Consider the following 12,722-nt stretch of genomic DNA (forward strand, 5'->3'; position numbering starts at 1 on the left):
TGACATATGGCCACTCAAAGAACTACAGTTAAAGGTAATCAAGCTGCTATTTTGTAACTCCTCAAGAACTGCTGTCAGAAAAAGTAGAGTTCAAAATAGAATGCTTTTATATTTAATATCTTAATCTTTGGGGGGGGGGGGGGGTTAAGAAAAATATTTTTTTCATATTTTTATGAATAGTCAAGTATCTCTCTCTCCTCTGCCAGAATGGATCATAGCTAGTGAATACAATTTTTATCAAAACATTGACTTGTATTTCATCAATGCTGTCAAGCAATCCAGATTGTTACAGTCAGGAAATTAATTTTGTGGTTTCATCACACAATAATTAGAACTAACCCAGCTGAACATTTATTTACTTACTTACTTATATATACAATTTGTGTGCTGCTTCATAGGTGGAAAAAGACTTTTGTGAGAAATTATTAATAAATTAATTTTTGAAGTCAAAAGATAGCACCTGTCCTCAGACTTTATCTGAAAAAATAGGACACAAAATGAAAAGGGATTTCAGAGAGAAAAGGAAAGGTAGAGAACTTAGAAAAAGTCCTCAATGATATATGATTCTTTAGTCTAGTCAAATTGCTGCTTAACATCAGTTTGGAAGAGGATAATCCTGATAAATTTCCCCAAGATCAGTGTCAAAGATGAAATATAATTCTGTGTATTTTACATTTGTGTATGTTTTTCTCTTGTTTTATAGTCTTGTGTTGCTGTGATCCATTACCTGTATTTCCCTGTATTGTGCAGCTGGCTACTGAAAAATGATGTAGCTAATTTTTCATAGTTTAAAGGCTTATTAAACATACATTGACTTGAATCTTTGGCATTTATGGTTGGAAAAGTATATTCCATAAATACACAAGTAGAGTTTATTTGGAAAAACTGTGCCATAAGCATTTTAAAACTATATTTTTTTTCTAGTATCCTTTTATGTTCTAATGCCTGAAAGCATTTTTAGTAGCTCAAAAGAACAGCTAGACTGGTGCAAAGTAATCCACTGATCTTGTTTCACATTGCTGCAGAAATCCTAGCTAATAATTAACTCTTTCCTTTGCTACTCCAGTTCCACGTAGCACATCAAAGATATAGCTTTAAAATAATGGTGAACATTGAGGGATTGTCACCACTATTACAACAGCAACATATTAATCCTTCATCACAATCACTTACCATAATCTTTTCTGATGTATACATAAACGGTATACTCTTTTACATTCTAGAAATTAGAGCTGAGAATTTATTTCTGCTTTTAAAAAAGGAGAAACCTATTGAAACATTTCAGATGTAACCATTAGCAGCTACTATTCCATTAGAAAGCCCCTAACTAGACACACAGTGTGTTGACTTTGTTTTTCCTTGTGTCGTAGGTCTATAAATACTCTGCACCAGTTTTGCTGTCCAGCTCCATTGTACCATACTCAGCTAACTGTCCCTGCCACACACTCAGAGTACAGGTAAGAGTAGTTATGCTCCACCCACTCATCCCTTTCAAAGAGAGATTTGACCATTTTTTAAAAAATTAATTTCTTTTTGGCAGCCCTATTGGATAAAATACTGTAAAATAGCCACACACTGAAATATTTTTAAGCAATGCATAAATACAGTTAGTTATTTTATAGTGTAGCCCTCTGTTGCCTTTACCCAGAAATTAGGTAAATATAACTATTGCCCCCAATGCTAGAAGTTTCTAGGGCAAGGCGGGGGAGAAAGTACAACCAATAGCTTCAGGTTGTCCTGTTCCTCACTGAGCATTTACTCTTGGCTGGATATGATAATGCAAGTGTCTCCCTTAGAAGGTAAACGCTCTGATGTCATACGGAAGTCTTTTTCTTGAGCTCTTTTCTCCTGAAGCAAAGAGCTTGATCCAAACAAGTGTAAAATATTACACTACTTCTTGGTAAGCTTTGGGCTATAAAAGTTGGAGCACAAACAGGTCTCCATTACAAAGCAAGCTTTAATGGCTGGACTGCATGTAGTTTCCCTTTGCAGTAGGGACTGGTTGGACTTTAGCCATTAGAGCTTTATTTGCCAAGAAGTAGCTTGGCAAAAGCTACAAAAATGATACAGTGTCTCTCCCCAAAAAGGCTGTCTCATACAGACAGTTGTGCACGACATTGTAGAATTGGAACATATTTCTATTCACCATCTTCCAGAACACTCTTCTGCTTAAAAAATAATCTATTCCATGAGTTGAACAGGCTCTTCACTAGCAGAATAGCATATATAGAACCAAATCAATGGTTTTTTTAATGGCACAGGAGACTAAAGCAGCATCTAATTAGAGCTGGATTGCTTTAATTCTGTTTTAAGACTCCTACGATTTTTGCAAGATGAGACCTGAAATAGAGCACAATCTCAGCATGGAGTGCTTACAAATTAGCCCAAGGGAGTGAAAGGGATCATTTTATCATCTTCTATGATAATGATAGCTAAGAAAAAAACACCAGTTGTGGTGGTTGGCCTTCCCCCTCTCCACTTCCTTGCATTAACTTTTGCTTACTTTCTATGACAACCTCTATACCCCTTAAATAGTGCTACAATCAACATTATGGCAGTTCAGGTGGTATTCTGCAGAAACCGTGCTGGCAGCAGAGCTCTTGATCTTACTGGCTAATAATGCTAGAAAATGGAAAATGTGATGCTTTGAAATATTAGAAATATCTCTGAAATGCTCTGAAATATCCTGAACGTCTTTCCACCATCCACACCCAATTTGCAGCTTACCATTTGGCTATTCTGACTCAGTCTTAGAGCAGCCATCTAAGCACTGGATGTTGATTCTAAATCAGTGCAAGAGTCTTATAAAAGGGCAGGCAGGTTCTCACTTACAAGAGTATGAATTTTTCTACGTTGGTCCTTTTATGATCTAGACATCTTAAAATTCCAGATGCAAAATAGATGCACACAAGCTAGAGCCCATCATCCTTGAACGATGTAACAAATTTAGAATCAATCGTGTGTTTGGAATTCTCATCCTTTCTCCACACACACATGTGCACACACAAACACTTCATGTATCTTTGGAGGAGCTTCCCAGACATATGCATCAAAATGAAATCTGTATAGGCTGCACTACTGCCCCCCCCCCCCAAAAAAAACCCTAGAAGTCATTGAACATTCACTTCCAGTTTCAAAATTACATTACAGTATGACTCCTGTACATATAGAATGTATAGATAGTAGTAAAACCATTGATAATAGTGAACTATAGATTTTGGCTATACTTAGGACAGAACCGCATTATAGTATTGAGCTGGAGGACCTAGAGAGGCCCACACACACTTCCAGAGAGAATATTGTTTGGAGTGTGGGTGTATGAAACCAGATATCAAATCCATAATATATTTTAAACATTTTTAGCCAAAACAGGATGCACGGAGATTCCTTTATTTCAACAATAATTTCTCTAGGAGGAAAAAAATGGTGGAGGCCACATGCAGACAACTATCTGCAGACATCTTGCCCAATCCCAAGTTTTTCCCCTTTCCAATGCTGTTGTGTCACTTAGTATTTTACAACTCAAACCTTTATTTAAAATAAATCATTATCTTCACACCAAACAGCTGTTTGAGTCTTTAGTATTCTACATACTCTGGAATTCTTTGTGCTTGAATATAGGATGAAATACTTGCCGAACATAGCACAAAATCCATATTGTGAGATTACATTTTTACTGGCTAATTTCCCTTTTTTCAGCAGTCAAAATCATTTACACAAAGACAGTGTTAATTTGCCAACTAATGAATAACATTTGTGTGAAATCTTGGTAACATGGTAGTGTTTGAAAATGCTTTGTACTCTTGTATTAGTAAAGAGAGGAAAATAAGCAATAAATTCTCAATCTGAAAATGTTTATATGTGGTTTACTGATCTCATCAGATGTGTGCTTCCCACATTTCATATACTGCAGATTTGTATTTTCAGTCTTTTCCTCGGTTTTCCATTATGTTTTGCTTTTTTTCCATTATAAAAAAGCCATTTGGAGACAGTGAATGTGTTACTTATTTGTATGTGCTTCCAATAAAATAAATCCAACTTGACAAAACTAAAAATATTTTTAAAAGTGCATATTTATCATTCTTGAAGTGCAAAAAAACCTAGCAATTGAAGGCAGTTGTATAATTTAGCCTGTTTCAAGTTCAATAAGTATTATATGTTTTATTTTGTTCTTGCTTGCAGAAACTGCAGAAAGAAATGGGTGTCAAATGCCTGAGATGATTAGTGATCACAAGTTATAGGACTGATACAGTCAAAATAGGTGAAGGGAAAACGTTATTTGGTTGAAGCAATTTTAAATACCTAAAGGATTCCTTGCCACATTGTGATAAATGGCTTCAGTTCAAATAATATTCAATCACTTTAGGATTGCAACACTATGATTTTAAGATCTTTTGAAAACAGATTTCATAATAAAAGTAACAATATATAGACAATTATTTTTGCAAGCATTATATATAACATTATATATAAAGAGAGTATAATTTATTTCAGAAGTGAATTTTTAACCAGTACTGTGATTAAAATATTTTGTATAATTTTATTATATTTATTAAAATATTTATATCTATTTCCAAAGATCATAGGACTGGAGCATCTATATAAATAAAAATGTAATGTTCATTTGTGGCATTAACATAACTCAAAAACCACTGGATGAATTGACACGAAATTTGGACACATTACACCTATCAGGCCAATAAGTGACCATCACTCATAAAAACACTGAAAAACACAGAGTAAGGGACTTCAAAAACAAAAAACAAAAAAAACAACGCATGCACAAAACCACATATACACATATAGACAAATATATACACACATCATATATATACACACCCAAAAGACATATATACAGACTGGGCCACAGCAACCTGTGGCAGGGGATGGCTAGTAGGCAATAAAACAATTTTAGACATTTCAGTAGTAAATCCACTGCTTATGACTAATCCATAGAAGCAAACATGTAATGAAGTACATAACTAAATATGTAAAATGTAGAAATATTACCACAATACTTTAAAATAACTAAGATAAAAATTTTAAGCCACCCAGAAGGCTTAACAGACATTAATTATATATTATGATAAAATATTGAAGTGTGCCTGCTCAGATTACAGATAGATTTTTCATAAAATACCCCATTTTTGCTGGGACAAAGCAAGATGCATTTTAAGAGACTTTTTTATCAATATCCTACAATACGAATAAAAGTTTTTTGTACTCAGTTGTCTACCAAAACCGTCAGACAAAAAAAAAGTTTGGGCAGTTATATAATGAAATTAGTTGAGGTTTTCAGTATGATCCGCCAATCCTTTCTCTCTTGTTACGTTTTGTCAATCAAAAGTCCCGATGGCATGATCCAAAACTGCCATTGAGTTATTTTTTTTTCTTTATCTGTGCTAATTGACTCTCAACAAATAGGGTTTGTATGACCTCCAAAATCAGGATGCACAACCTAACAAAAAAAACCATTCAACGGAACTAGATTGTTAGCTTTAAAATGTTGTACCTAAACATATGATTAATTATGATTAGCTGTAGCTGTAATTACAGCTAATTAAGTAATGGGCATTGGCTTCCAAACTTTGGTCTGCATCCAGTGTTTAACATGGTGCCAAAGTGTACTAATCAGATCTTGAAGAGAAGAATATTCCATAGCTTTGAAGATTCCATGATGTATTATTTTAAGGATATAATCATAATTTGTACACACACATACAAAAGTCAGCCCCCGTTGTATATCATAATAAAATAATATGTGACCTATGTCTACTTTCCCTCTCTTTCCTTCCCCCTGCCCCAATACAGTTCTCAACAACAGATTATCTTTTAGCTACACATAATTTCATTATGGAAATCAATGATTTTCATAAGTACTTTAAATGGGCTTCTGCATATCCCAGTTCTAGAAGAAGCTGTATCTTCTGACACATTAATATTGAATTTTGCATGCATTCCACATGTGGTTTTTTCAGATTCAGTACTTCTTTTGGTGACTTGTCAAAAATCATCCCTGGTCTCAAACCATCAATTTCATTGAATTGTGGATTACCCAGTTGTTTCCAGTTAACTTCTTATAGGCTTACATTTGAAAAATATTTTGTTTTTTTTTTTTGTTTTTTTGTTGTTTATGTCTTGCCCTATATCATAGTATCTGAGGACATCATCAAATAAAATAATTAAAAATTAAAAACAATTTGGAATTTTTGAAATTATTTTAGTTAAAACACTAACAGTATAGACTAAAAGTGAACAAGATAAAATCAAATGGTTTAATATAAGGTAAATACAATTTAAAATAATACTCATGGATAATTTTTGAATAAAATCTGGATGAAATTTGAGATTTGGTTGAAATCCTAATGAGAATAAAAGTTTGTTTTATTAATATCCCACCTTTTCCACCCACAACTGAGATTCTGGGTGAACCATGAATAGAAATAAATAGTAAATAGATAAAAACAAACACAAAAAGATCATTAAAATGTAATTACACTATAAATAACATTAAAAGACAATTTAAAATACATTAGAAATTAATAGCAATTAAAACAGCACAAGTAAAAAAAGTGAAAATAGAGGTTATGTTGTCATTAAATAAAGATTACCATTTGGTTTTACATTAGCTAGTTGATGCATTATTATTTACTACTATAATTTTTTCCCCAACGGAGCAGTAATTCATAATTTTAATAATTGATGATACACTTCTATATCCTTATACTGAGTTCCTTTTAATTTATTGTTATATGCAAAAATTGAAAAATATAAAAGAGTTTTTGATTTCAGGATGACTCTTTTACAAAAGTAATCCAAATATTACAGGCAACAAATTAAATAATAATAATAATATAATAATAATAAAGCTTTATTTATACCCCGCTCCATCTCCCTCAGGAGGACTCAGTGCGGCTTACATCAATACAATACAAGCTATAACACAAACACAATAAAACAAGCAAAATACATAAAATGCAAAATCAAAATAATATACAACACAAAAATATAAAATCAAGCATTAAAAACACAGGAAATTTCACTAGGTAGGGCCAGATGCATGGATAGAATTATAGAAAATATTAAAAACGCTGGGAGATAACTTATAAGGAGGAGGCTCCAGGAATGAGGAAAGATTTCATTGCACAACCCATAAAGTAAAGTGCGTCTAAGGACATTTTGTGCAAAGTGTGGTCAGGGGGAATCTTTCATTCAATCACTGAAGGCATATTGGAATAACCAGGTTTTCAAATTCCTCCTGAAGATTACCGGTGTGGGGGCTTGTCTAATGTCTCTGGGAAGTGAGTTCAAGAGCTGTGGGGCCACCTCAGAGAAGACCCCCTCTCTCGTCCCCGCAAGTCACACTTGTGATGCAGGGGGGAGCAATAAAAGGGCCTCTCGGGAAGATTGAAAGGATCATGTGGGTTCATAGGTAGAAATACGGTCGCGCAGGTAGGAGGGTCCCAAACCATTCAGGGCTTTGTAAAAGAGGCTTTAAAAAGAATTATATTAGAAAATGAAACAGCAATTGTGCTGCCTTAAAATCTTGTTGCTGTTACCTAATCAATAGATATTTTACAAAGAGAATGCACACATTGGAATAATTAATGATTAATTAAATGGGAAGGTAGCAACACTTCATGCAGTCATTCCAGCCACAAGACCTAGGAGATGTCTATGGACAACGGCAGCTCTTTGGCTTAGAAATGGAGATGAGCACCACCCCCCAGAGTTGAACATGACTAAATGTAATGTCAAGGGGAAACCTTTACCCTTACCTTAATATATTTCTTTAACTAGCTGTTAGAGCAAGACAGTCTTCTTTCCTTGCTTTTGCTTTTCAAAATCTACTGAACAGAGATATTTCCTCAATGCCTATGTGAGGTCTCTCATGATACTTCCTCTGCCTATTCAGTACCTGGATGAGTGACAACCTGCAAATTCCATATTCTACAGATTCCGTAATGGAGGAAAAGGGGCACCTGATCACATTTTACTTATATATATAATTGAGACATACAGATATAAGACATGCATGTCTGTCTTTAGACATCTAAAATACATTTTCCCAAATCCTTATTTTGCTTGGAATGATCTCTTATTTAGTAGATGGTTCTTTTATTTTTGTTACATGGCAGCTCCATCATAATCATGTTGACCATCTACCATTTACACATAACTTTACTGATGCCTCTGTATGCTCAAGTCCATTTCATAACACATATTATGTGAACAAATTATCTAAATTATCTAAATATTTTGAAACTGGAGAATTTCTCTCTTCTTTTTTCCCCTCCAGTGATGCCCGTGAAAGCAAAAAGATATTGCAAAGGATGTTATAGTACCAAAGAAACCAGTTCATTTTCTTGCAATACCTACCTGCATAATGTTTGTTCAACACCTCTATGAGGTAAAATAATTGTTCTTGGGAATATTGTATGTTCTTAATGGCATTTTTTGTTTTAACAAATTATGGTGCTTAATATTTTAATATTGTGATTTTAAAACAATGAAAGGATTGATGAATGTCCAGCCATATTGCTTTTCTGAAGCAATGTTTAAACATTTCTGGTCATCTCTTACAATGATAACCCATGGGGTTCTGGAAATGTGTGATTTGGATGTATTTGATGGCAGTAGAAATTGGGGCAGGTCCTAAAAATTAGCAAACCTAGTGTAACTGAAAAGGATCTGTTTCACATCTTCATATAACCAAAGGATTATGAAATCACTAGAACAGTGCTTCACAAAGCTTTTCTGTAACAGGGGAATCTCAGTAAGATGGGCAGTAATCTAAATTTTTATAACACGTTTTATTTCATTTATTATCAAAGCTGCATGGGCATAGCTATCCTTTTCACCCTTTTCGTCCCTGCATATTTTCCTTCTCATTACTGTTTTCATAGATGATCATGTGTCCTCATGTAGAATTGTCTCCTCAAAGGTAGAGTGAAGGGAACAATGGTAAAACTGGAACTGACACAATTCTGAAAATGAACATTTTGCAATGGCATTTGTAATGGTTGGTATGTTCATCTGTTGACTTAGGGAAGATGTACTACTTACTTTTAACACACACATACAAACACAAACACCATCTATTAAGGAAGCCTTCCAAAATGTTGGAGAGCAAGAACAAACTGGGAAGCCACATGGCTAGGTTTGAACGACTCATCTGAGCTTTTGTATTGTGTTGCTCAAACAGCATATCCCATTATTGGGAACAGGCTGTGGTTCAAAGATACTAAATCACTCAAAGGTCTGCCTTGAATATATACAAAGTGTAAAATAAACCTACTTTCTCGTTATTGTTGCTGTGTATTGCAGTAAATCAAACAGTGAATTATCATCAAGTGATACGTAAAATAAAAATATTTAATATTAGGCATGATTAATGTATATTGTGTGTAACCTTTGTTGAAGTAGTCAAATTGCCAAGTGATTTTTTGTTCTAATTCTAAGACCTCTGTGATCTGGGGGGGGGGGGGGGGGGCTTAGTTCATTTGCAGCTTATATTTTGTTACAGCAGACAAAAGCCATTAAGACAGTATTGTATTAGCTTTAAGTATTTTCATTTCTCTATCCTATTCATTTCCATCCTTCTTCTTTAGCTGTTTAATTAAAGGAAATGGCCACTGGTGTTGGTACTGATAAAGAAGTGACTTCATGCAAGCTTCCTGCTAGGTCCGCGTCCTTCCCATCCACCATAGAATACAATGTAGCTTTACAGATGTAGGTATTCCACATTGCTCTTGTAATGTAAGTGTTTAGCTTCTGATTTGGAGCATTATTCATGATGTCGACAACTCAGGGAGACATTGGAAGAGTGTTCACTTACCTGTATTTTTATAAAGCGAGTACAACTATATTGGTCTTGGTAAGACTCACACTCTAGAAATGCTCTAATTTAAATTTGTTTTTCAAATACCTAAAATGCTTACAAAGTGATTAAAGTCAGTATAACATCCTTCCAACGAAAAGGTAGAAGGTTCCATACTCAAAGCTGTCTCAGAATCCAGATGATACGCTGCTGAAATTCATCTCATAGTTTATAAACTTCTTTGAATGTGTAGCCATGAATTCACAGATGTGTTGCTTACAAAGGACTGTATTGTTTTAAAATGTTTATTATCTTAACAGTGTCCCTTTATGATTCTCTTCCTCTATCTCTTTTTCCCCTCCTTGGCAGGGAAGATAATGTTCTACATCAGTTCTGTTGTCAGCCTTCTGGGTCTAGTAGTCCATCTTCAAGATAACCGAGAACCTCTGAGTCGATATATTGTGCAGTCAGATTACTACATCTGTATATTCCACTTCTTTCTTTGGCTGGTGTGTATGGAACTGACACTAACTTTCATGGATACACTAAAGATTCTGGTTTACATCAAGTTCAAAGATACACAGATAGTTATATTCCTGTCTGTTAATTTCCAGTCTGCAATTTCTGCTACATGTTTCCACAATCCTCATTCTCCTTGACCTTTCTTTTTCTCCTCTTACCTGATCTTAAATGCACATGAAATGTAAAGTAATCTGTAAAATTTACAATTTACAAATTAAAATAAAGAATACCATATATTTGCATCTGTACAGCTTTGTTGTATATAGTTCTGATGACTTTTAGTCCACATACTAATTGGCAAATAAATAGTAAATTATTGTTGAAGGCTTTCATGGCTGGAATCACTGGGTTGTTGTAGGTTTTTCAGGCTATATGGCCATGTTCTAGAATCATATTCTCCTGATGTATCGCCTGCATCTGTGGCAAGCATTCTCAGAGGTTGTGAGGTCATCACATCTTACAACCTCTGAGGATGCCTGCCATAGGTGCAGGTGAAACGTCAGGAAAGAATGCTTCTAGAACATGGCCATATAGCCTGAAAAACCTTCAACAACCCAAATAGTAAATTGGTAAACTGTTACAGCTCTGAACTTACCTAATTCCCTTGACCTAATGTTTACAGCCTGGCCACGTTTACAGCAGCTTACCGCCATTGGTTGATGAGCACATTTTTATTGAGTTTTGGCTTGTGTTTTATATGTGTATGTGTTTTACTTATGATATTTTATACTGTATTTATTTTATGTTCTGTTTTTAGCCATCTTGTGCCATATATAAGCCATACCGAGTTTTTTCAGGGAGAAGGTGGTGGGATATAAGAATAAAGTTGTTATTATCTTCAAATCAGCCTTTTAGTACAGGCCTATATTTTAGTACTTCATGGAAATGGAGAACTGGGGTCCCCCCCCCCCCCCCCCCCCAGATTTCATAAGAAATTCCAAACACACTGGCCAGAATCATGTTTTGCTTCATCCTGTTAATTATGTATCTACTGTTTTGATTTATGAGCCAAGACATATTTTGTGTGTGATAGTAATAATCCCACAATATTTTACTGTGTTTGTAATGTTCTTGAAGAAAATGGAAATGACTATATGAGATGTCCTCATGCAGAGTTTGAGAAACCAAATTACCTTGAAAACAAGACCATGTAATGTAATCAAGTTGGGTTTTTTGGGGGGTTTTTTTTGTTTTTTGCATTTAATCCACCTAAATCCTTTCTTAGTTTATTATGGTCTCATCTACTTTTTTACCTTGCAAAAGGTTTTTCTTGCAATATTGTACTCTCTCTTCAATACTTCTTGCCATTATTCCACTGTTGTCTTTCACACCAAAGAGATTTTTTAAGAAAGAAAAATAAACATACTCGGATAGTTTGCATACCATGTCAATGTCCATGTATGGATTACAGAATTCACATGTTTTCCATGAATAGCATTGCCAGTGCAGCATTCCTCTTGTTAGATGTAAAATAGGTGTATCATAAGGGATGTTAATGTTCCTCTTCCGGTGGGCATACATCTGCATTATGAGGTAGTTTTTGTTTGGTTTGGTTCTGTTTTGAGGAGGCTGGCATTTATTTAATTTCTGGCTTTTTTAGCTGCCATTATTTCAGAGAAAGTAAGAATTTATCTTATTATGACTTGCTATCTTTTCCTCAACCATTTCTCTCAGGATAGACAAATAGAGAACTGTAATCTCTGGGTTTTACACACGCACATTTCTAAAATCTTTTAATCTGATTATAATATTGTTTGTACATGATGAGACAAGAACGCAAGTACCTGACCTGTAACAAAAAAGTTCACAGCATTGATTCTGGGTGCCAATTTACAAGTACATAAAGGTAATACTAATCACCCTATCAGTTCTTGCCATTAATTGTATTTTTTGTTGTTACTGTTTTAATAAAAAGGACAGTGCATTTAGAGCCCAATTCCCAGATGTGGCTGACAGAATCGATTGCAGAGTTCTTTGTCTTTTAAAACATTTTCAAATTCAGTAGGTAATTTCTAGATTTGTTCACAGTAGGCATGTAAAATATTTTTCACTAGTAACCATTATGTCTTTAAAAACAGCATTTTCACCTATCAGGAGAGCTGAATTTGCTTACGAAATGGAAACTGGATAAAAAAAATGTGTCTGGGGCTTCAGCACTGGAAATGGCAGATTTTGCTTTCCTAATTAACTTGCAAGGATATTATTATTATTATTATTATTATTATTATTATTATTTTCTCTTTTACCTGCTTCTCCTCATGGCTCGAGGCAGGTTGCAACATTGCTAAAACACACACATTCTTCTAAAACTTTCTACAAAATACACATATTAAAAATTCTACAGAATACATATTAAAATACACAGAACAAAGATTAAACA

General features: G+C 34.3%; 1 protein-coding gene across 13 annotated transcripts in view; it reads left to right on the top strand.

Moving 5' to 3' along the window:
- Positions 1-12,722, top strand: part of IQSEC1 (IQ motif and Sec7 domain ArfGEF 1) — a 403,878-nt gene that overhangs the window by 164,553 nt on the left and 226,603 nt on the right. For 8 of the 13 annotated variants that reach the window (XM_060765981.2, XM_060765975.2, XM_060765979.2 and 5 more), the window contains one exon: positions 1,371-1,457. The exons of 4 other annotated variants lie outside the window; for them this stretch is intronic. In XM_060765981.2, coding sequence (XP_060621964.2) covers positions 1,371-1,457 — 87 coding nt within the window. Of the gene's footprint in view, positions 1-1,370; positions 1,458-8,310; positions 8,411-12,722 lie in introns of those variants that run through there. One more of the 13 variants, XM_060765990.2, reaches the window with a different exon arrangement.

This window comes from Anolis sagrei, chromosome 2 (assembly GCF_037176765.1).
Source record: "Anolis sagrei isolate rAnoSag1 chromosome 2, rAnoSag1.mat, whole genome shotgun sequence".
NCBI lineage: Eukaryota > Metazoa > Chordata > Lepidosauria > Squamata > Dactyloidae > Anolis > Anolis sagrei.